At 44.0% G+C, this 25,396-nt stretch overlaps 2 protein-coding genes across 33 annotated transcripts in view; one reads left to right on the top strand and one right to left on the bottom strand.

Moving 5' to 3' along the window:
- LOC110504938 (uncharacterized) overlaps positions 1–3,519 on the top strand; it is a 50,873-nt gene extending 47,354 nt beyond the window's left edge. For all 31 annotated transcript variants that reach the window (XM_090219615.1, XM_090219613.1, XM_090219605.1 and 28 more), the window contains one exon: positions 9–3,519. In XM_090219615.1, the coding sequence (XP_090075741.1) occupies positions 9–16 (8 nt within the window). In that variant the 3' untranslated portion in view covers positions 17–3,519. The remainder of the gene's footprint in view (positions 1–8) is intronic.
- Positions 2,728–24,089, bottom strand: LOC110504939 (four and a half LIM domains protein 1). Of its 2 annotated transcripts, none has more exons than XM_021583833.3 (6): positions 23,555–24,089; positions 9,041–9,222; positions 8,406–8,583; positions 8,096–8,265; positions 4,541–4,727; positions 2,728–4,341 (listed from the first exon to the last, which is right to left on the bottom strand). In XM_021583833.3, the coding sequence occupies exons 2-6, from the start codon at positions 9,194–9,196 to the stop codon at positions 4,187–4,189; spliced, it is 846 nt and encodes a 281-aa protein (XP_021439508.1). In that variant the 5' UTR covers positions 9,197–9,222; positions 23,555–24,089; the 3' UTR covers positions 2,728–4,186. The 2 variants fall into 2 exon arrangements, with proteins under 2 accessions (XP_021439508.1, XP_021439507.1); XM_021583832.3 differs by lacking the exon at positions 23,555–24,089 and adding an exon at positions 12,696–12,922.
- Positions 24,090–25,396: the final 1,307 nt, after the last annotated feature.

The following is a 25,396-nucleotide window of genomic DNA, read 5'->3' as shown; positions in this document are numbered from 1 at the left end:
CTCTCTAGAGATGTGAGGCTGCAGCTCTCCCTTCAGAGGCCTGTGAATATTGCACTTCCAGAGTTCTTGTCCAGCTGAGCTCCAGACCCCCTTACCCCCTCCACATGTACACACCCGCCCTCAGCCAGAGGAAGAGCACAGGGGTTGAGGGGGGAACAGGGACTCCCAGAACGCTAACTTTGCACCCCCACCACATGAAAAGAAAAACGTTTTTTTTTTTTATATATATATATCTAAAAAGAGAAACAAAGCTTCAGGGGAAAATCTCTATTCCTCCTTCAATGTGCTCACTTCAAGGGCTCTCATCCTCCCATACTTACAACAGTTGACACTTGGTTATTTTTAAAATGTTGTTTTGTTCATACTGTTGTTTTTTTAAGTGTTGTGCAGGGCGTGCGACGTAATTTATTAATTTTTTGTCTTCGTTAAATGTAATTGCTGTTATCTCATGTCTAGTTTTAGGGGGGGTAGTCTGGTTTGAGAATATTCCAGGATCTATGTACATAACACTTTGCTATATGATCGCTATGAGTTCATTACTTCTCGTGTCATGAGTGAGTCAGGAAACTCTAGTACTGATTGGTGGGCTGGGGAACCTGGGTATTGTAGTCTCTCAGGGTCTGCCTACATGATCCCTAAGTATCTCCAGTGGATAAGGGAGTATTTACACGTGTGTTACGACTTGCCGGTTCCCAAACCAGAAGCGGCACTATTTAACTCTAATCCCATCCTACCCAAATTGTAATCCGACCTAGAATTCTGGATTTGTCTGGGTCTGGTAAGGTCCTATTCTCCCATGGTTTACCCCTATGCCCCAAAGGGCTGGTCAGAGCCCCTCCGCCTTCCCTTGCCATCTCCCAGCAGTCCCTCACTCCTGCTCTTCTCCTTATGGCCACACGGGGGCACTCAGATCTATGAATCAAACAAATGGTATTATGAAATGACTGTTGCCTACTAACCTAAGGTAGCAGGCATAAAATAAATGCCTGAGTGGGGTCGTAAGAAACCGGAAGCATACGGCTTTCAAACTTCGCCTCTTCTCAGCTTTTCCCCTGAAAACCGGATGCTTCCGGTTTCTTCCGGCACTGCTGAGGGTGGTTGCCTACTATTTCAAATTTACAAACTGAAGGATGTAGGAATTTGACAAAGCTGGTGATTTAGTAAATATTTGAACTGTTGCTGTTAACTTTCGGTTCCTGGTCTTTAGGTTTATGTCCTCAGATCTTGACGTGTTATGTTTTTACATGTATGTAGACTTAATGTTCAACTAACTCATATCAATTTTGAATTTAATTGCATCCTGAGCGCTGAGGTATAACTTGACCCCCAGCAATGACTGCATGAATTTATACACTTACCATATGAATGGCTATAGCCCGTAGCGGATTAACGTGTGTGTGTGTATGTTGGTTAATTGCAGTCAGACGAGGTCCATGAGTTTCATTTTACGTCACTCTTTTCTAAGGGGTGTTCTAGTCCAGAAACTAACTTGAATGGTTGGAAGTTTTCTCTTACGACGCCCAAAGTTCCTTTTTCTAGGGCTAAAACACAGTTTTGACCTGGCTGTAGATGTATGGAGTGTCTCCTACATTCGCTGTCTGTCTAGCTCGTTCCATACAAATTCCAGTGCTTCTCCACTAAGCTTCTATGTTACTTCTCCTGGAAAAAAAATAATAATTATTGTTTCAATTATTTGTGTCATAATTTGGCCGTCTGTTTATATACAATATACGAAAATATATTTCCTCATATTTAAGTGTTATTGTATTATGTATGTAATCAGTATTGGGCCAATGCGTCTGTGGGTGGGGTACTGCGAATGGATGTTACTTTATTTAAATGTTGGTTCTATTAGACTCGTGCCCTTTGCCAGGGTAGTCAGTGCTGTTACCCTATGCTCTGTTCTAAATTAAGCCCTGTCTCCTGCCCTCTAGGCACTTTAGTAGATATGGATTGGTGTAAGCAATATGGTAACGATTCCACAAGGTGAAGCTATTATATTGCTTATGCCTGTCAAATGCTTACAAAGTGCCAAGGGATAGGGACTAAGGGTTGGGGTGGAATTGAGTCAGGTCCGGTTTTGGTGTTACCCAGGAGGCTACAGGAAACCCTCCTGTTCTCCAGTACTCTGAGCCTAGGGCAGGGGATCCTCATACTGTAGAGGGAAGATGTCTGGGCACGTTGATTGAGGGCATTTTGTGAAGTTCTGACTTTCATCCCCCAACCACCTCTGACAATCGCCTTGGTCTCCGACAGGGGTGGACTGAGGGGTGGAAATGTTTCAGTGCTTTATCACAGTGTGAAAGTTTGCAGTCATATGGTGTCTGAAGGTTAACATGAACTCTGACTACTGCGCCACACACTTCTCTGTATAGCAGCAGTGTGACGGAGTGAGTCTACCACTAAATGATGGAGATGGGAGATGCGATTTGGTCAGTCTTGTTCTTGTCTCGTTTATGGGTTCTTTCAAATCTGTGTCGAGAAGCTTGAATTCCCTATGCTTGAATCGTCCAAACGGAGAGGTTTGGGGACCTTTGTTTTTTGCTTCATAATAAATCTGTTGACTCTGTCACATTTAATAAACCAGAAGGTTTCTCTGAAATAGCTTTATATTTTACATACCTTATGTCTGGACTTAGACCCATGAGCTTAGCTTTGAGAATGTAACTTTAACTAAACAAACAAGCCCTTAATCATTTAACATGCTTCTCTTTCTGAGGAGAAACCTTTTTTTGTTTTCATGTGCAACCAGTTTTATTATTCATCACAACATAAGACACTTTGCACTGTGGGAGGTTTTCCACTTCTTGAAAGGGTTGAAAAGCTTTCTAAAATGAATTACACAGGGTTGACTTGTCACCAAGAAGTAACTTTACTGTATAGTCCTGTTCGAGAGGTGTGTGTGTGTGTGTGGTATTCTGGAAAGAACGTTTTCTCTCTCCTCTCCGGTCTCCTCCCATCCAGGCCTTTAATGAACTCCCCTCCTTGACTTGACTAACCTTTTATCTTTTCAAAGTGCAGGGGGTTGCTGTAGACCTGTTCAATATGAAACGCTTGTTCCTTGGTCAGGTCTACATGTGCTTAGCTAGTGGCGCTGGCACATCCAGTCACGGATACTGTAGATCGGACCAATACAGGACAGTCGCTGCTTTAATACTAGAAATGTTCCAGGTCCTGTTATGTTTTTTTAATTCCGATCCCTTTCTGCATCTGTGGGCCTGAATACAGAGCTAACTGTTCTTAATTGATCTCATGATTCAGTTGCTATGACGGTAGAATAGAATGCCTTAGATTGAGAATAGGCTGTATTTTTATTTTATAGTAATTAATAACTAATCAAATGTGTCACGTGTCCTTACGTCGGCCATGACAATCATTCTAACGACCAGGGCTACAATGTGAATATCAATAGCTTTTTCAGACCCTAACCCAAGCCATGTCCACAAATTATATTTGTAAATATATCTAAAGTGTTCTGAGAAGATATGAACTGTTAAAATAAAGTTTTGCTAAATAAAAGTAGCCGTTTTTGTTATTTCTGTCTAGCAAGTGAAAATACTAAATTTTATCGCTTGCCTTTATTGACCCATCATAATGTGCATTCACATCCCGAACTTTCCCTCCACGTCAAAGTTACAGTATGAGTACATGATTAGATTACCATCTCATAACACCACTTGATACCTACAGAAGACCTAGTTTGTCCATACTGATTATTACAAGAAGCGTTCGTTATATGTGAAACCCTCATACGTAGCTCTGCAAACATCACTTCAGAGGTGCCGTGACCGATTTATTTAGTGAAGCTAGTATATAATTCAAGAAGCAATGTGAAGCGTTGTAACATGTAATTGCCATATTAGTATTATCAAAGCCGTGTTCCAGTAAGGCAGTGAAAATAGCATTCCCTAATATGGCTATGCAGTGTTCAAGCTTGTTAGTATTGCATATCGAAGGCCCACAAAAGCAAACCAGTTGACGTGCGTTAGTATTCAACAATGACAAAACACTGGAACAAGATTCCTATTTGGCTGCTGTTCAAATTCACTCAGGTAATTGACCTTTCTCTAGTTTTAACCCTTGGATTGACCTCTCAACTTTAGTTGGCACTAATTTATGTTCCTGACCCTGCCAAAACACCTCAACATGAATGACAGAACTTTTTGGGCCTCCTGGCTGGCTGTGCTCACAGCTTCTTAGCACAGTCAGGGCAGTAGATGTTCTCTCCGTTGATGACAAAGCGCTTGTTGGCCAGGGAGAGGGAGCATTTCTTGCAGTTGAAGCAGTACTCGTGCCAGGAGTGACCCTCGTAGTTCACCACATTGGTCCCATGGCCAAACCCTGTATTATGGGAGATAGTATGTGGAGCAGTCAGCATAGTAATGGGACAGATATATGATGACCAGTGCTGCTTAGTCAAAATATAATCTCAACAAAACAGAATATCATGTAATTAAATCCTTTCTCATAAAAACGGAGCATCTGTCCATGCAATATCAGGCATACATGTTCATGTAAACTATGTGTGTGGGCGACTGACCTGTGATGGGGTTCTTGCAGCCGTTGCACTGCTTGGCAACAGAGGTCTTGTAGCAGTCCACACAGTAGACGTGCTCCTCGTGGGAGGTGAAGCGGGTTCCGGCCAGGTTCTTACGGCAGGTACGACACACAAAGCACTCAGAGTGCCATGGCTGATCCTGGTAGCTTATACCACCTGAAGTGATGGGCTGAGGGGAGAGAAACATCATGTTAGTTCTATTGGAAGACAGACTTATTCTCTATGAATAATAACAGAAAGCATTTCCTTTAACTTGTACCTTAAGAATACAATAATTAGGTATACTGTAATTATACTGTCATAAGGGACAGGTTAAAATGCATTGGGAGGAGGAGTGGCCCAAAATAGTGGAGGGTTGTCAATTTCATTTATTTTTTGCTTTGGAGAGGGTAGTGTGTTTTTTGGGGAGGCACGGGAGGGTGGTGTGTTTTCTCCCTGGTTTACATTTGCTCTTCTGCTCTTATTCTCCCTATTAAAAAATGGCTTGACTTTTGATATTACCCTAATAAAGTTTAGAAACGTTTGTGAAGGTTTGGTAGGTTGTGGCTATCATTAAGCTTTAGCTACTGTAGGCCTATGATATGAAGACTGACTCCCGACAGTTGAAATTGAGGTGAGGAAGACTGTTTCAGGCCTAATAGAGTTACTCCTATAATCTAACAATATAATGCTTATCTTTATACAAACTATTCAGATTGAATATGTACGAATTACCCTCCTGTACCCCTCTGACAAAGAAAAGCATGTTGGCATACTGCCGGCATATCTCGCTCTCTCTGGGGTATAAAATATTAATATCAAACCGTGGACACCTATGCCTATAGGCCTTTGCATGCAATGTCCTGATGCATTTAGGGCTCAAATCTCTGACAGCTGAACCGTGAGGTGGACAATTATTGTTTTTGGGAAAAGTACCCCCCCCCCCCCCCCCCCCCCCCAAAGGCTATAAAGTTTCCAAATGCTACACATCGAAACACAAGGAATAGTGCTTCTGTAATTGGTTCTCGTCTTCAAGGACACGTAAATGTGGCTCACTTGGCTAACATATGTTTCTTGATGTTTATTGATGGCGCTGACTGCGCCAAGTCGTATCTGAATGCATATAGATGTCCATTAAATTTCTCAATTGTCCAGTAAATTAAAATCTCCCCTGTCATGTTGTCCGGTGCCAAATATTCCTAAAGGAAACTGAAATGGCATATTGTTTTTATGAAGATTTTAGAATATTCACATCAATCTGTCTACAATCGGATGGAAACCTAGCTATAGACACCCTAAAGACTCTGGCAAGTGCACTAGTCCAGTGTCACTTTGATTCTGTCTGCACATCATGGTTCACCAGCAGCCCCAAACATCTAAAGATATAGACCAAGAATAAAGAATAGGCTACCAGCCAAACAAGCGTGTAAGAATTGAACTTAAACTCCCTCCTCATAATCATCTGGAGGTTGAGCACTTTTTCGCCTGTATCTCTAATTATATATGTATTTATGTCAAATATAGGGACCACAATGGAAATAGGTCCCTGACTTTATTGTGCAATCCTGGCCACTATTAACATGTTTGTGTATATATGTATTTTATTAACTGACAAATCAGATCAATCAATCAATTCAAACTGTGCAGCGGCCAATTGATGAAAGGAAAGGGACATCTGTTACAAGAAGTTGAATGACATTCGGAGATTCAAGCCAAGCCTTCGATACTGGGTAAGCCTACAATGTAGGGAGGGATGCATTTTCTGTTTGTTGACATAGTTTATTTATTGTGGTGTTGAAAACCATGATATTGAAATGCTTGAAGTCGGTATACTTTGTTTATTGGTTGTATGGGGTATTGGCACAGAAACCTGTTGGTGGAAAATTTGTTGCATATACACTGCTCAAAAAAATAAAGGGAACACTTAAACAACACAATGTAACTTCAAGTCAATCACACTTCTGTAAAATCAAACTGTCCACTTAGGAAGCAACACTGATTGACAATAAATTTCACATGCTGTTGTGCAATGGAATAGACAACAGGTGGAAATTATAGGCAATTAGCAAGACCCCCCCCTCCTCCTTGCCTTTGTGCAAGGAGGATCACTGCCAGAGCCCTGCAAAATGACCTCCAGCAGGCCACAAATGTGCATGTGTCTGCTCAAACGGTCAGAAACAGACTCCATGAGGGTGGTATGAAGGCCCGACGTCCACAGGTGGGGGTTGTGCTTACAGCCCAACACCGTGCAGGACGTTTGGCATTTGCCAGAGAACACCAAGATTGGCAAATTCGCCACTGGCGCCCTGTGCTCTTCACAGATGAAAGCAGGTTCACACTGAGCACATGTGACAGTCTGGAGATGCCGTGGAGAACGTTCTGCTGCCTGCAACATCCTCCAGCATGACCGGTTTGGTGGTGGGTCAGTCATGGTGTGGGGTGGCATTTCTTTGGGGGGCCGCACAGCCCTCCATGTGCTCGCCAGAGGTAGCCTGACTGCCATTAGGTACCGAGATGAGATCCTCAGACCCCTTGTGAGACCATATGCTGGTGCGGTTGGCCCTGGGTTCCTCCTAATGCAAGACAATGCTAGACCTCATGTGGCTGGAGTGTGTCAGCAGTTCCTGCAAGAGGAAGGCATTGATGCTATGGACTGGCCCGCCCGTTCCCCAGACCTAAATCCAATTGAGCACATCTGGGACATCATGTCTCGCTCCATCCACCAACGCCACGTTGCACCACAGACTGTCCAGTAGTTGGTGGATGCTTTAGTCCAGGTCTGGGATGAGATCCCTCAGGAGACCATCCACCACCTCATCAGGAGCATGCCCAGGCGTTGTAGGGAGGTCATACAGGCACGTGGAGGCCACACACACTACTGAGCCTCATTTTGACTTGTTTTAAGGACATTACATAAAAGTTGAATCAGCCTGTAGTGTGGTTTTCCACTTTAATTTTGAGTGTGACTCCAAATCCAGACCTCCATGGGTTGATAAATTTGATTTCCAATGATAATTTTTGTGTGATTTTGTTGTCAGCACATTCAACTATGTAAAGAAAAAAAGTATTTAATTAGAATATTTCATTCATTCAGATCTAGGATGTGTTATTTTAGTGTTCCCTTTATTTCTTTGAGCAGTGTATTTTATATAATAATGAATTTTGCATCAAAATGTTGAAAATGTGATTTTCCCCCTGGCTGATCATTGTCCGCAGCTGGCTTTGATCGTAATGTAATGAAACAGGCAGGGAGAGTGAGCTCATCTGTGGTGGTCGGTGAACCATCAACCTTCTGGCCTGTAGCCCTAAGTCAATATCCTCGTTAATAAAGACAAATTCACTACAGTTATTTGTGGTAGTAAACATACTTTAGATGTAATTCTATGATGGGAAGGATGTTCAATTTATTTTACAGTACAAGAGGAGGGTCATGTGAAAATATTTAAATTTGGGGAAGGGGGCGCATTTTTTTTAATGACATCTTGAGTTGGACCATTACTATCTAATAAAAAATAAATCTGTATTTGGGTGTGTGAAGGGGAACATTTTGTTATTCACCTGCTTGCAGTGGAAGCATTTCTTGGCGAACTTCTTGTCATGGCACGGGCCGCAGTAGATGTCATCGCCCTTGTTCAGGAAGCTCTGTGAGCGGATTGGCTGCTTGCACTCAAAGCAGGTGAAGCACTCCTCATGCCACACCTTCTTCTTATACTCCACATTCTGTGTGCCTGGCAATCCAAGATACAGAAGAATAGAATAAAAAATTGAAAATGTCAACATTGAAAACGTTAACAGCAGCCACGTGCACAGTGCTAGGTCACTTTAAAGAAAAGATGAAGAAGTGCATTGTGGTTATGGTTAAGCCCACCTGGCATGACCACCTTGTAGCAGGCCTGGCACCGGTTGCCATCCTCGCGGGAGCCACACTTGCCGCACATGATCTTGCCGTCGTCCCTGGCGCTGAAGGGCTCATTGGCCAGGGGCTTATAGCACTTGGCACAGCGGAAGCAGTCCTCGTGCCAGTGGCGGTTCTTATGGTTCAGCTCCTGGACAGGAAGGAGGGGAGAGGGTCAAGAGTAAGATACATTAATACACACGGGCTTCATACACACCTCATTAAACTGAGGCTCATTTCCCTATCAATTGTAGGCTACGGTATTCAGAGGAGTTTGCCAGAAAACAGAGTATGTCCATCTGGAAATAATTATTAGCATTGGAGATGAAGTGAATTTGAGTGCAGCGTAGCATGAAGGACTGACAGCCAATACAGGCAGACTACAGCCATGGTGAAACAATCCTACGGGGTTAGTCAGTAATGATAGTGTCTATCAGACAAGTGTCCGTGACTGAATGATGACTGTTATGTTGTGGAAGCTGCTGCTCATTGAGGAAGAACAGATATGAAACACTGGTCTTAATCTCGACATATGAACTGAAGCCATTCAGCCTACTGAACACGCACACTCACAAGGACACTCCTACACACACACACACAATACCCACCTTGGCATCAGCCCCAATGGGGCGACGGCATTCTGCGCAGGTGTTGGCGCAGAGCTTGTCGAAGCACTTTGTACACACGTGCTTCTCATCCTTCTTAACATACTTCTTCCCATGCAGGTTGTCACGGCAGTAGTAACAGTCGAAGCGTTCAGTCATGGTGGAAGTAGCGTAGCTCCTGGGCCCTGTACCAACACACACAACAATCACATTTACTATTGGGGATCGAGTCACGTGTACATGATTAACTCGTCAAATTCATTGATTGACAAGTAAATAAACGTCATTGGAGATGAATTGACTGGAAGCACGTGAACTGTCAAGGCTCTGGTTCAGCTGGATGTGATGTCTCAGAGTCACCACAGGGAGGCAGTGTAGGTTACATTTTGATTGAGTCAACCACTACCGACTTCTGCGATACAGAGCCCTAGATCTCAATATGGTCCATGTGGGTCTAAGAGAAAGTAATACCTACATGACTTATTCATCATATTATTATACTACCATGATCCTCAGCTATCTGCAACCCTGCCCTGAGTAATTCAAAAAGTCCTCCCCTTTCCATAATCCAACATCCAAGCTAAGAGGAAGATATATTCAAGCTGGCATCCCAGCATGTGTTCTGTCCTCTAATCAGAACCAGCCAGGTGAGGGGCTTAGCACCGGCATGCCAAACAGCTGAGGGAAGTGGCACACAGATGTCTGCCTATCCTGAACAGAGCTTTAGCATGTAGTCATCACTCCATGTCGGACTCGGCCCCACGGGGGGCTTTGCTGGAAAGTTTAGGCCATATTTTTAGAGTGCCTGGCTCACTCACTACAACACACCCCATCCAACCAACTCCATTGGCTGTTAGTGTAAACAAAAAAGTCCCCCTGCTCCTCTCATCAACATACCAACATTCCCATCACAACGGGCAGAGACCTAGCTGTTCCCTGGAAGAGATTGGTGTGTTTATATGTTTGTGCTCTTGGGTCTCCCTGAAATGAACTATGAACTTTCAGCCTTTTACTTATGTGTCATCTGGGTCATCTAAACTACGCCAAAACGACCAAAGGTCAATCAAACTGGATCTCTATGCTGGGGTTGGCCGTTTGGGAGCCAGAGCAAAAATATCTGTGATTTATGAGACACAACAGATGAGATATTATTGTGAGTTCTCAAGTATCTTAATCCAGTTGAATAAAATGAGTGTGATGGAGGGAAATACTAACAAGGGAAGGACATTATATCCTGGTAGCCATGGGAACACTGCAAATATTTACGAACGCCAATTGGTGCTCTTCGAGGTGTCTGGGGATGTGTGTGGTGAACTGAATGGGATGAGTTACAGACATTGTGGTATGTGCTCTCTCCCAGCTGTAGTGTCTAGTGAGGATGGATGGGTGGAACAGGGGAAAGAGACAGGCTTGTCTTCAGCTGTGCCAGAGGGATAAAAGAGGCAGCCCGGCTTAAGCCCCTATGCTGAGTCACCGGTGAGTCATCCCCATTCTTATCTCAGTGGTACGAGCCAGCCAGGATCAGTCCAACAGAATCTAACTTGCAGGATTGGATCAGTGGCTTGATTATGGGGAGTAAGGTAGCAAGGTATCACAGTCTCAGAAGCCCGAATCCATCTAAAACTGAGTAAACCATGCATTCCATTCTGAGTGTATAAGCACTGTGCACTTGTTTCAGGGACATCACTGGGGTCGAGCTTCCTGCCATCCAGGACCTCTATACCAGGTGGTGTCAGAGGAAGGCCCTAAAAATGGTCAGACTCCAGCCACCCAAGTTAGAGACTGTTCTCTCTGCTACCGCACAGCAAATGGTACTGGAGTACCAAGTCGGACCAAAAGGCTCCTGAACAGCTTCTACCCACAAGCCATAAGACTCCTGAACAGTTCATCAAATGGCCACCCAGCTATTTGCATTGACCCCCTTTTTTGCACTGTCTCTATGCACATTCACTGGACTCCACTCACACATACTACACTGACACTTAAACACACACACACACATACTACACTGACACTTAAATACACCCACACACACACAAACACGCACACACACACATACTACACTGACACTTACACACACACACACACACACACACACACACACACACACACACACACACACACACACACACTCACACATACTACACTGACATTTACACACACACACACACACACACACACACACATACTACACTGACACTTACACACACTCACACACACACTCACACACGCTCACACATACTACACTGACACTTAAACACACACATACAAACACGCACACACACACATACTACACTGACACTTACACACACACACACTCACACACATACTACACTGACACTTAAACACACACACACACACACTCACACATACTACACTGACACTTACACACACACACTCACACACACTCACACACACACTCACACACACTCACACTCATTGATGCCACACTCACACACAGACACAGTTTCACACTCGTTCACTCTCTTCACATACGCTGCTGCTACTTTGTTTATTATCTATCATGATTGCCTAGTCACTTTTACCCCTATGTACATATTACCTTAATTACCTCAACTACCACATATCCGTGTACATTGACTCTGTACCGGTACTCCTTGTATATAGCCTCGTTATTGTTATTTTATTGTGTTACTATTTCCTTTTTTATTGAGCTAATTTTTCTTACTTTTTAACTCTGCATTGTTGGGAAAGGGCTCATGAGTAAACATTTCACAATCAGGTCTACACCTGTTGTATTCAGCAAGTGACAAATAAATGTTTGATTTGATTTGATCTAGGCCCACAACTCAGAGGAGTGACTTTTGAGGACACTGTGGGTGCCACTGTGCCACCGTGACCGTTATGGGTCTAGATTCCTAATAAAAGGGCAGAGTAATTAAACGCTAAGCCCTTCAGCTACCGCCAATCACAGAGCACCCCCCGCAGAAACAGCTCTGGTATGCACCAGCGCTCTGTAGGAGGGGTTGGAGTATACCACTTTGGTCCCTGGGGTGGGAAGCACTCTACAGTGGAAAGAGTAAGAGTAAGAGCACACTGAGTGGTGAACCAGGATGGTGCCAGGGAGCCTGGCTCTCATCTCTCACTGATGGCAGATCAAAGCCAAACGGCTCCCAAAGAGAGAGTTATGGAGGTCAGGCAGATCAACTGTTAGTATCTACCATGTGATAACTCTGTCTGACTCATCATGTACCAAATCAATATTAAATGAAACCTCTTTGATTCACTACTGACAGCCTAAATGATGCTGTCCCAAGGACTTAACTTCCACGAAGTACATTAATCCTGCTGTAAATGGCATTGCCTTAAAAAATGTCAAACTATCCCTTTTTTCCCCAAAAACACGTTCAACTTCTTTCTACCTCTATGGACCTTTCTGCTCCCTCTGTTGTGTCACAAGACCTTCGTTTTCTTTCCACACCCCAAGAAAAATCAATAATCAGATAAAATACTCCAGGTTCCCAAAATGTTTTCAATTCTGACCCACTAAACAAACCCATGTTTCTAACCAAGACCCAAGAGGAACTTCCCACCAGTCAGTCTCTGACCGGACTTGAGAAAATCTCCCCAAACCACCACCACTATTCCAGCACTAGGTATCAGTAATGGAATAAAATCATATATCATAATTATTTACCTGAAAGTCTGTAAGCCATGTTTAGGTCCAGGTAAGAGAGGTAAGGACAGAACCAAGGAACGGAGGAGAGAGTAGCATCCACACAGGGTGATCCACACACCCCACCAAGGTATAGGCTATATATACACCCCCTCTGATCCACGCCCTGAGGCTAACAGCTGCCCCTCACCCCGACACCCCACACCCCCTCACCCACACCCCCTAACCCCACACACAAACCCAACCATGAACCATTCCATTTTAGGATATGCATCAAAAGAATAGAGTGTAGGGGAGGGGGAGAGGGATTCCAAAGCTCTGGAATGAGGACCACGAGGGACAACAGATAGTATACCCCCACTACCCCTATGATATTTGTTTGTTAGTGTGTAGAATGTGTTTGCAGTACGTGAATGGATTAATATCAAGCACTGAAGCACTGCAACCGACCAGCATGTTGATATCATTACTCAGTGAAAGGCATTGTGCAAACAGGCTGAGTGTCAATCAAACCTTAATTTATGGTTTGTTTATTTTATACTTCATTACACTTTATATTACCATAAACACTTAGAACATGGTGGAAGGCTTTATAGGAAATATGAAAAAATGTGTGCGTGCGTGCCCATGTTGCGTCTGCCTGTGTGTGTGTGTGTGTGTGTGTGCGTATGTGTATGTGTATGTGTGTGTGTGTGTATGTGTACTCCCGTAACTCAATGATGTGTGCTCAAAACTATGTCCTAAAGCGCTCCCAGCCAAGGTTATTCAAGGCACATGCGGGTAATACATTTTCAAGCACTTTGTTTTTCAGTGTTGAATACCTCTGTGACCTCAGTGGCTCTCAGCAGAAATATTTCATTGAAAGTAGCGAAGACGACATTTGTAACACCAGGGACCATCAACTCGACTCAGCCGCGGGACGTTTTTTTCCCCCCCGAGCGGATGGTCTTTGGGGGCGGAACATAATTACTGATCATTTGTAGACTGTAAATTGAACGCAAGAATTCCAAACAGATATAACATTTGACTAAAACATAATAATTTCAAATTTTGTGTACGATCGCATACACTGAGTGTACAAAACATTAGGAACACCTGCTCTTTCCATGACATAGACTGACCAGGTGAATCCAGGTGAAAACTACGATCCCTTATTGATGTCACTTGTTAAATCCACTTCAATCAGTGTAGATGAAGGGGAGCAGACAGGTTAAAGAAGGATTTTTAAGCCTTGAGACCATTGAGCCATGGATTGTGTATTTGTGCCATTCAGAGTGTGACTGGGCAAGACAAAAGATTTAAGTGCCTTTGAATGAGTTATGGTAGTAGATGTCTCATGCACCGGTTACAGTGTGTCAAGAACTACAACGCTGCTGGGTGTTTCATGCTCAACCTTTTCCTGTGTGTATCAAGGACATCCAGCCAACTTGACACAACTGTGGGAAGCATTGGAGTCAACATGGGCCAGCATCCCTGTGGAATGCTTTCGACACCTTGTGGAGTCCATGCCCTGACGAATTGAGGCTGTTTTGAGGGCAAAAGGGGGTGCAACTCAATATTAGGAAGGTGTTCCTAATGTTTTGTCCACTCAGTGTTTATCTCTCTATTATGTGTGAGAAGACCTTGGAACATATTTTGAGATGATTTTCTGGTGTTTTTACAGTCTTTTATGTCAAAAATAAATCAATAAAAACTTGCGGGGCCAAATACAATCCCCTGTGGGCCGCCTGTTAGGGAACCCTGCCATAGACAGACAGTACAACAGTATTAACTCACATAAATAAGGTTTGGAGGAGAGGGAGGGGAAGAGAGAGAGCAGCGAAATAGAGACAGAACAGAACAGAAATGTATTGTAGGTAATGACGGAAACTTGGGTGGGGAGGCAAGTAACTGGATTGAATAATCAGGACTCATCATCAAGTCAATGACCTGAGTAAAGAGACCTGAGTATTTATTGTTGCCCTAATGAGTCTACCATGTCTCTGCACTTAAATTACATCCTATCCTCTGCAAAGAGCACTACATTTGACTAGAGCCCTATGGACCATGGTCAAAAGCAGTGCACTATATAGGGAATAGGGTGTCATTTAGGACAAGCCCATATAAACCAGGAGAATAAAAACACTAGGCCAGACAGAGGACAACAGATCCAACAGGAAGGAAGAGAAAGCAGTGGATGTTTGTTTAAGGCATCTGGTCGTACTTGCAGATTTGATTTGTCCCATTACTGAGGATCGAACATCATGTTTTTTTCATTCATTGCCTGTCTGTTTATATCATCTGTCCCTCAAACTAAACCCACAGAGAAACATTAATGATCAGGCAGCAGCCATGGACACCACATCACACCACTTAAAGCCCCCTGAGGAAGAGTCCCGTCTTCTCTCCTCTGTTGAGTACATATATAGGATCTTCATTTGAGCCAGTTTGCTACAGCAGGAAAATAATCCTGCAGCAACAGGAAATGTGAATGATTTTGTGGATTATGATGAATGGACATTTTTTGTAGGGGTTGATGTTTTCGTAACCGAAAATCAAGTCCAAAATGTCCATCTTCAGAAGCCTTTTTAAAACCTAAGCACATTACAAGTTTAACATTTACTGCGTTGCAGGACATTTCTCCTGCAACAGTGTGATCAAATTTAAATCCTACATCTGTACACCCATCCCCCATACCCCCCCCCCCCTTTCTGCCTTGTACAGCCTCCATTAGTTCTTCTCTTCATTTTTCTCTCCCTCTCTCTCCCTCCGCCTCTCCCTTCATCTCTCCCTCCACCTCTCCCTTCATCTCTCCCTTCATCACTCCCTCCATCTCTCCCTCCACCTCTCCCTTCATCTCTCCCTCCATCTCTCCCATCATCTCTCCCTCCACCTCTCCCTTCATCTCTCCCTTCATCACTCCCTCCATCTCTCCCTCCACCTCTCCCTTCATCTCTCCCTCCACCTCTCCCTTCATCTCTCCCATCATCTCTCCCTCCATCTCTCCCATCATCTCTCCCTCCACCTCTCCCTTCATCTCTCCCTCCATCTCTCCCATCATCTCTCCCTCCATCTCTCCCTCCACCTCTCCCATCATCTCTCCCTTCATCACTCCCTCCATCTCTCCCTCCACCTCTCCCTTCATCTCTCCCTTCATCTCTCCCATCATCTCTCCCTCCATCTCTCCCATCATCACTCCCTCCATCTCTCCCTTCATCTCTCCCTCCACCTCTCCCTTCATCACTCCCTCCATCTCTCCCATCATCTCTCCCTTCATCACTCCCTCCATCTCTCCCATCATCTCTCCCTTCATCTCTCCCTCCATCTCTCCCTTCATCTCTCCCATCATCTCTCCCTCCATCTCTCCCTCCATCTCTCCCATCATCTCTCCCATCATCTCTCCCTCCATCTCTCCCTTCATCTCTCCCATCATCTCTCCCTTCATCTCTCCCATCATCTCTCCCTCCATCTCTCCCATCATCTCTCCCTTCATCTCTCCCATCATCTCTCCCTTCATCTCTCCCTTCATCTCTCCCTCCATCTCTCCCTTCATCTCTCCCTCCATCTCTCCCATCATCTCTCCCTCCATCTCTCCCATCATCTCTCCCTCCACCTCTCCCTCCACCTCTCCCTCCATCTCTCCCTTCATCTCTCCCTTCATCTCTCCCTCCATCTCTCCCTTCATCTCTCCCTTCATCTCTCCCATCATCTCTCCCTTCATCTCTCCCTTCATCTCTCCCTCCATCTCTCCCTTCATCTCTCCCTCCATCTCTCCCATCATCTCTCCCTCCATCTCTCCCATCATCTCTCCCTCCACCTCTCCCTCCACCTCTCCCTCCATCTCTCCCTTCATCTCTCCCTCCACCTCTCCCTCCATCTCTCCCTTCATCTCTCCCTCCATCTCTCCCATCATCTCTCCCTCCACCTCTCCCTCCACCTCTCCCTCCATCTCTCCCTTCATCTCTCCCTCCACCTCTCCCTCCATCTCTCCCTTCATCTCTCCCTCTGTCTGGAACAGGCAGTTGTTTTGTTGATTGAAGCTTTAAAGTGGTCTATGGTTTAGTACTGTACAACAATATAAATCAGTGTTTGTGTTTTGTGTGTGTGTTTGTGTGTGAATGTGCGTGTGTCCGTGCTTATCCATGTGCACATGCCTGTGTGTAATGTTGACAGTGGTGTGACAGGCTCATTTGCAGGTACTGCTGATGAGACTGTGCCTACTATCCTGGTAGACAATAGCAGAGCAACGCACGCCCACCTGCAAGTCCCTTAGGTCCTGCCCTATACAAGACAGAAATAGCACCACACACTCACCCTGGCTCCATCAGCAAAAACAAACCTCACCAGAACCACAAAGAGCTTTTCCAACTACAAGATGTACTTGGTTAGTTAGCCAAAAGCCATACAGACGTGACACATACTGTAGGAAAATTGGCTACCTTCAGTTTCCTATCTTTGTAATCTATTGTGTCATGTTGCAGTGTGTCAGCCTGTCCAACAGAGATGGGGACTCTTTAAAGTCTCAATACATTCAGAGTTCTCATGCATGGAAAGCTATTTCCCACACAAATTAGATGTAATGTGTGTTGATGGAGTGTTCCTCACTCTGGGGTGTGGCCTCAATCTCTACTCTCTCTAGGAGAGATCAAAGAGGCTGTTGGGAGGAAATCCTGGCAGCAGTTCTGTAGTGGTGGTGGGGGTGATGGATAATGTGAAAACTCTGTGCATTAACATCACATATCTAACCAGTCTTATTGCTCATGTTACCAGGGGGTTTCAACAGGACGCCTGGAGTGGACTTTCTGACCAGAAGCAGGAATAGGGCCCATGCCTCCACAACCTAAGACCACCAGAGCCCTGTTCCCTGTGAGACAAACAGATATATCACTGAGGTCCATTGGCAACAGGCATTATTCATCTGGTGTTTGACTTGTCAATCACACATTTACCGACCAACAAATGCCAGCCTCTGATCATGATATAAGAATTAATGGATGGCTGTTATAGCCCAGACAGAAACAAAAGGACAGGCTTTCCAATGGTTCATTTCTCAGAATGTCCCCTCTGTGTGTCTCTCTGAGTTCTGTTATGACTCAGTCACCATCTGTTCCTGGTCCTGTTCTCTCTGAGTTCTGTTGTGACTCAGTCACCATCTGTTCCTGGTCCCGGGCAGTGGACAGGGTAGTGATAGGGCCATCTTATCTCTGTCAGGGGAGTACTAAAGTATTACTGACTCACCACCACACACAGGGAGACGGTGACACAGCCACGGCACTACTGTACATCAACACACATTACCTAGCAACAACAGAGGTGCGGGGAGAGTTGTGAGGTGTAGACTGACAGGGTCAAATATGTGTGATTTCTGTGTGGACACGAGCCTAAAAGGCCACGGCCATTTTGTCAACAAATTGACATTGTCACATCTCACAACAGGACGTGGCTCTGACAAAATATCCACAACACTCGATTCAGGAATGACTCCTAGTCGTGCACAGAGGTGTGTGTGTGTTTGTACATCAAGGACAGCAGGGCACCAAAAAGGTGGGGTAGGTGGGGGGATTACTGTATGTGTGTCCTTTTCCATTCAACAGCCCCCAAACTTCTTCTCCCATGATGCAGAATTCAGACAAACACACACACTCATTGATTAAGACTTCATGGTGGGCAGGCCAACACTTCAGGCTCCCTTTGCTTCTGCGTGACTCACAGCCCCCTGGAACTCTGCAAAGGTCAACTGCTCCAATAGCTCAGTCTGCTCGGTTGATAGGGATGGAGAAGTCTGTCCACAATATATGTCAAGTTGAAAAGATAGGATCAGTAGGACAATGGAAAGAGCCTGTAAAGAAGGACAGACTCACTTGTTCAATGGGTGTGAGGTTCCCACTGACTTCATCCGTCCCTATAGGCCAGCAGAACACACTTAAAAAGCGGTGAGACCCCAAGTTGCATAATATGGTTACATTCACAGTCATGGGATGGATAAGTATGATTACATCAGTTTAGGGTTTGAAGAGGGACACAGTCATGGGATGGATAAGTATGATTACATCAGTTTAGGGTTTGAAGAGGGACACACAGCTAATGGGAAAGAGGGAGATCTGGTCTGGGAGAGGGTTATGAGCTCTCTCTTTCTCTACCGCTTTACCTCTCTCCCTCTACCTCTCTCTCTCTCTCTCTCTCTATCTCTCTCTACCTCTCTCTACCTCTCTTTCTCTTAATTCAATTCAATTTAAGGGGCTTTATTGGCATGGGAAACATATGTTTTACGCTGCCATAGCAAGTGAAATAGATAATAAACACAAGTGAAATAAACAACAAAAAATGTACAGTAAACATTACACTCACAGAAGTTCCAAAAGAATAAAGATATTTCAAATGTCATAGTATGGCTATATACAGTGGGGCAAAAAAGTATTTAGTCAGCCACCAATTGTGTAAGTTCTCCCACTTAAAAAGATGAGAGAGGCCTGTAATTTTCATCATAGGTACACTTCAACTATGACAGACAAAATGAGAGAAAAAAATCCAGAAAATCACATTTTCTAATGAATTTATTTGCAAATTATGGTGGAAAATAAGTATTTGGTCACCTACAAACAAGCAAGATTTCTGGCTCTCACAGATCTGTAACTTCTTCTTTAAGAGGCTCCTCTGTCTTCCACTCGTTTCCTGTATTAATGGCACCTGTTTGAACTTGTTATCAGTATAAAAGACACCTGTCCACAACCTCAAACAGTCACACTCCAAACTCCACTATGGCCAAGACCAAAGAGCTGTCAAAGGACACCAGAAACAAAATTGTAGACCTGCACCAGGCTGGGAAGACTGAATCTGCAATAGCAGCTTGGTTTGAAGAAATCAACTGTGGGAGCAATTATTAGGAAATGGAAGACATACAAGACCACTGATAATCTCCCTCGATCTGGGGCTCCACGCAAGATCTCACCCTGTGGGGTCAAAATGATCACAAGAACGGTGAGCAAAAATCCCAGAACCACACGGGGGGACCTAGTGAATGACCTGCAGAGAGCTGGGACCAAAGTAACAAAGCCTACCATCAGTAACACACTACACCGCCAGGGACTCAAATCCTGCAGTGCCAGACGTGTCCCCCTGCTTAAGCCAGTACATGTCCAGGCCTGTCTGAAGTTTGCTAGAGAGCATTTGGATGATCCAGAAGAAGATTGGGAGAATGTCATATGGTCAGATGAAACCAAAATATAACTTTTTTGGTAAAAACTCGTCGTGTTTGGAGGACAAAGAATGCTGAGTTGCATCCAAAGAACACCATACCTACTGTGAAGCATGGGGATGGAAACATCATGCTTTGGGGCTGTTTTTCTGCAAAGGGACCAGGACGACTGATCCATGTAATGGAAAGAATGAATGGGGCCATGTATCGTGAGATTTTGAGTGAAAACCTCCTTCCATCAGCAAGGGCAATGAAGATGAAACGTGGCTGGGTCTTTCAGCATGACAATGATCCCAAACACACCGCCCGGGCAACGAAGGAGTGGCTTCGTAAGAAGCATTTCAAGGTCCTGGAGTGGCCTAGCCAGTCTCCAGATCTCAACCACATAGAAAATCTTGGGAGGGAGTTGAAAGTCCGTGTTGCCCAGCAACAGCCCCAAAACATCACTGCTCTAGAGGAGATCTGCATGGATGAATGGGCCCAAAATACCAGCAACAGTGTGTGAAAACTTGTGAAGACTTACAGAAAACGTTTGACCTCTGTCATCGCCAACAAAGGGTATATAACAAAGTATTGAGATAAACTTTTGTTATTGACCAAATACTTATTTTCCACCATAATTTGCAAATAAATTCATTAAAAATCCTACATTGTGATTTTCTGGATTTTCTTTTCTCATTTTGTTTGTCATAGTTGAAGTGTACCTATGATGAAAATTACAGGCCTCTCTCATCTTTTTAAGTGGGAGAACTTGCACAATTGGTGGCTGACTAAATACTTTTTTGCCCCACTGTAAAGTGTTGTCACAATGTGGAAATAGTGGAATGTGGAAAGTACACAGGGGGAAATAAATAAACATAAATATGGGGTTGTATTTACAATGGTGTTTGTTCTTCACTGGTTGCCCTTTTCTTGTGGCAACAGGTCATAAATCTTGCTGCTGTGATGGCACACTGTGGTATTTCACCCAGTAGATATCAAATCAAAGTTTATTTGTCACGTGCGCCGAATACAACAGGTATTACAGTGAAATGCTTACTTAAAGGCTCTAACCAACAGTGCAAAAAATGTATTAGGTGAACAATAGGTAAGTAAAGAAATAAAAACAACAGTAAAAAGACAGTGAAAAATAACAGTAGCGAGGCTATATACAGTAGCGAGGCTACATACAGGCACCGGTTAGTTGGGAGTTTATCAAAATTAAATTTGTTTTTTAATTCTTTGTGGGTCTGTGTAATCTGAGGGAAACATGTGTCTCTAATATGGTCATACATTTGGCAGAAGATTAGGAAGTGCAGCTCAGTTTCCACCTCATTTTGTGGGCAGTGCGCACATAGCCTGTCTTCTCTTGAGAGCCAGGTCTGCCTACGGCGGCCTTTCTGAATAGCAAGGCTATGCTCACTGAGTCTGTACATAGTCAAAGCTTTCCTTAATTTTGGGTCAGTCACGGTGGTCAGGTATTCTGCCACTGTGTACTCTCTGGTTACGACCAAATAGCATTCTAGTTTGCTCCCTTTTTTTGTTAATACTTTCCAGTGTGTCAAATAATGATATTTTTGTTTTCTCATGATTTGGTTGGGTCTAATGGTGTTCCTTGTCCAGTAATTGATATGGGCCATACAGGAAACACGATGCCCTCCAGTAACTGATGTGGGCTATACAGGAAACACAAGGCCCTCCAGCATGAAACACAAGGCCCTCCAGTAACTGATGTGGGCCATACAGGAAACACAAGGTCCTCCAGTAACTGATGTGGGCCATACAGGAAACACAAGGCCCTCCAGTAACTGATGTTGGCCATACAGGAAACACAAGGCACTCCAGTAACTGATGTTGGCCATACAGGAAACACAATGCCCTCCAGTAACTGATGTGGGCCATACAGGAAACACAAGGTCCTCCAGTAACTGATGTGGGCCATACAGGAAACACAAGGCACTCCAGTAGCTGATGTGGGCCATACAGGAAACACAAGGTCCTCCAGTAACTGATGTGGGCCATACAGGAAACACAAGGCCCTCCAGCAGGAAACACAAGGCACTCCAGTAATTGATGTGGGCCATACAGGAAACACAAGGCCCTCCAGTAACTGATGTGGGCCATACAGGAAACACAAGGTCCTCCAGTAACTGAGCCCACTGATCTAACATGTCACAATGTGTTCCAATGGGCATCCTGTCTGTGGACATTGGGTCCTGCTGCTATTGCTGGTGTGTCAGGCTTATGCGACTGGTTGATAAGACTAAACTTTGCATGACCAAATTCTTCATGAAGGCACAAATGCTCACTTTACAAACAAATGGAAATTCGTCAATCAGTCTGATTAGAAACAGGAAACACAAGGCCCTCCAGCAGGAAACACAAGGCCCTCCAGTAAAGTATCATATCATTTATCTACCATATTCTGAAAAGCTATGGGCACTAAACCCAATCCAAAGATACTTTTTTTGTATTTTATTGATTAAAATGGTGACATCATTGTAACAATGAAAGCCAGTCACAGTAGCGGAGGAGGAGCCTCCCCGTGTGTTCTGAGGCTGCTGCTGCTGGGAGAAAATGACATCATACATTTGACTTGGCAGCTGGCCAAACCAGTAAAGTGTAGCAGGGCTGAGGGCAACTTATTGTACTGTGTGTTTCCTAGAGGGTTTTTGGGCTGACCTTGAATAAATAAAGGTGAAATAAAAAAATAAAAATAACCCACGGGGGAACAGTAGGCTACTATTATGATGGTATCGTTGAGCACTAATGATTTTGACATGGGCTCGGGACCCAATTCAATTAAAACGGGTTTCATTTCAACTACAGGATATGTCCAAAACAGCATTATTTGCAGTCGAGTTTCTTTTTGTGTCCCATTGTAAAACAATACTTTCCCTGAGGTAGACAAATGCTGCTTTTGACTTCTGCAAGAAACCTGGTTTCAGGTTTGATTGAATAGTTGACATCATGCATGTACAGAACCTAATAATCTGTCAATAAAAACCGTTTTTCAGTGAATCATTTTTCCTTATGTCAGTAAAACTATGAAACTTGGAATAACAATCATTAGTAAATGTAATTGACTAAACTGCTCATGCTAGACCATTCAAATCTGGCCACATGGGCTACAGTAAATTACCAAGTCACACACTCCCCATATGCATATAGACACTTAGAAATCATTGGTTTCATCTGAAATGTGAAAATCTTTACATTTTTGGTCAGCAAAATGTATTGCAGCAGCTCCTTTACAAATAATACTTGTGATGAATGATTGCCAATAGGCTAAAATTCACTACGAATAAATAACAGCACATACCTCCAGGGAAGGGAAATTACTTTATATCACTGACTATTAAAATTCCAGCCCTCCTTATCAGACCTCTTAAACTGCTTCGCTGCTATGCTGCCCACTACAAGGAATTTGATTCTGTAAACCAGCATTCAATGACCAAAATGCACATGCACATTGTGTCTAATGTTTTTTGCATGGACCCAAAACCAAAATGTTACAAAAACTGACAACAAATTAAATCCAAACATTTACTTATGTCATAGACAACCGGAGTAAAGAAATATATGTTATAACAAAAAAAAGTTTACCTTTTACGCACAACAGTCGTTCCACTGAACAGTCAAAGAAAAACTTTATTCAACCATTATAACATATTTTCACTAGGTTTTAGATTGTTTTTTACTTCTCAAAATATGGCATTTGACTCACCTATCTCCACACCGATGCGTCCAGCGGCAAGGTTTTTAGCGTGGATATACCAGACGCTCCTTAAAAGCGAGTGGAGCTCAGAAAAAAAAAACTGCAGGATATGATCCAAACCTCTCCGTTCATATCAACAATGACCTCAGCCAGGAATTTACAAGCTGTAGCTAATAGGTTCTCACTGGCTAACACCGGAGGTAATGGGGGCAATACTGTTGCATTCAAAAGGGCCTTTGCGTCACAAAGCGCAATAAGCTACTATTTGAGAACAGGTATATGACTCAAGAAACTCAATAGAAGTGTGTAATGTTTTAGTATGGCCTGCATCTTTTGGTTTAACACTAGCCCTATGCTTTCTTCATTACATAGATAGATTGAATGGCCTCATTAGGAGGATGGCTTGTGCTGTCCCCCCCCCCAAAAAACGAATTAAGGATGAACAGTTTGACATCTATATGTCATCTATGTTAACCCTACAGTGTGCATGCCGGTATTCCCCAGTGCATAAGCACCTCCATCTTTAGTAAGAAATATATTTTGCTGAGAGAGATTGCAACAAAGATGAGTCACACTCATCCTAAGTAGATACAGTAGGTGTATCCTTGCTTACCCCTCCTCCAGCCTGAACAACTGTGTTACTACAAAGGTATAACACAAGTAAATATTATTTAGGATTCCTTGGAACCACACAAGTTATATCATGTCCGGTACTGTATCAACGACATAAGAATAACCATATTTTATATTCTTTCAGTCATCATAGATAGAAATGGCTTGGCTTTACTATTGGCATTTATGGATGGGAAATCCCAGGGGGGTTCACACCCCTCTCCCAGTGGTTCTGTTACCCTGCTGGAAGTGCTCCTGGTTGGGCTGCCAGCCGCACTGCCAGGTCCTGTAGGATTAGCTGTCTCAAGGGCACGGCAGGAGGCTTGGCTGGGAGCTCAGCTTTTGTAAGGATCTACAACAACAAAAAAATAAGCTAAAAAGCTAAAGTATCCAGAGAGACCTGGACTCAATTTACACTGAACAAAAATATAAACACAACATGTGTTGTAAAAGGCCACTCTAAAATGTGCAGTTTTGTCACACAACACAAGTTTTGAGGGAGTGTGGAATTGGCATGCTGACTGCAAGAATTTCCACCAGAGCTGCTGCCAGCGAATTTAATGTTAATTTCTCTACCATAAACAGCCTCCAATGTCGTTTTAGAGAATTTGGCAGTGCGTGTAACCAGTACGTGCAACCAATTTGGCAGTACGCCAGCCCAGGACCTTCACATCTGGTTTCTTCACCTGAGGGATCGTCTGACACCAGTCACCCGGACAGCTTATGAAACTGTCAGAAACCGTCTTAGGGAAGCTCATGTGTGCTCGTCGTCCTCACCAGGGTCTTGACTTGACTGCAGTTCCGACTTCAGTGGGCAAATGTTCACCTTCGATGGCCACTGGCACGCTGGAGAAGTGTGCTCTTCACGGATGAATCCCGGTTTCAACTGTATCAGGCAGATGGCAGACAGCGTGTATGTCGTCGTGTGGGTGAGTGGTTCGCTGATGTTAACATTGTGAACAGAGTGCCCCATGGTGGCAGTGGGGTTATGGTATGGGCAGGCATAATCTACGGAAGACAAACACAATTGCATTTTATCGATGGCAATTTGAATGCTGTGAGATAAATGCCGTGACGAGATCCTGAGGCCCACTGTCGTGCAATTCATCTGCCGCCATCACCATCATCGCCATCACATGTTGCAGCATGATAATGCACGGCCCCATGTCGCAATGATCTGTACACAATTCCTGGGAGCTGAAAATGTTGTGTTCCAGTTCCCGCCAATATCCAGCAACT

This window comes from Oncorhynchus mykiss, chromosome 25, assembly GCF_057628025.1.
Source record: "Oncorhynchus mykiss isolate SJ-2025 chromosome 25, ASM5762802v1, whole genome shotgun sequence".
Lineage (NCBI taxonomy): Eukaryota > Metazoa > Chordata > Actinopteri > Salmoniformes > Salmonidae > Oncorhynchus > Oncorhynchus mykiss.
The sequence above is the reverse complement of the archived record's forward strand: the minus strand, read 5'-3'. Positions and strand labels throughout refer to the sequence as shown.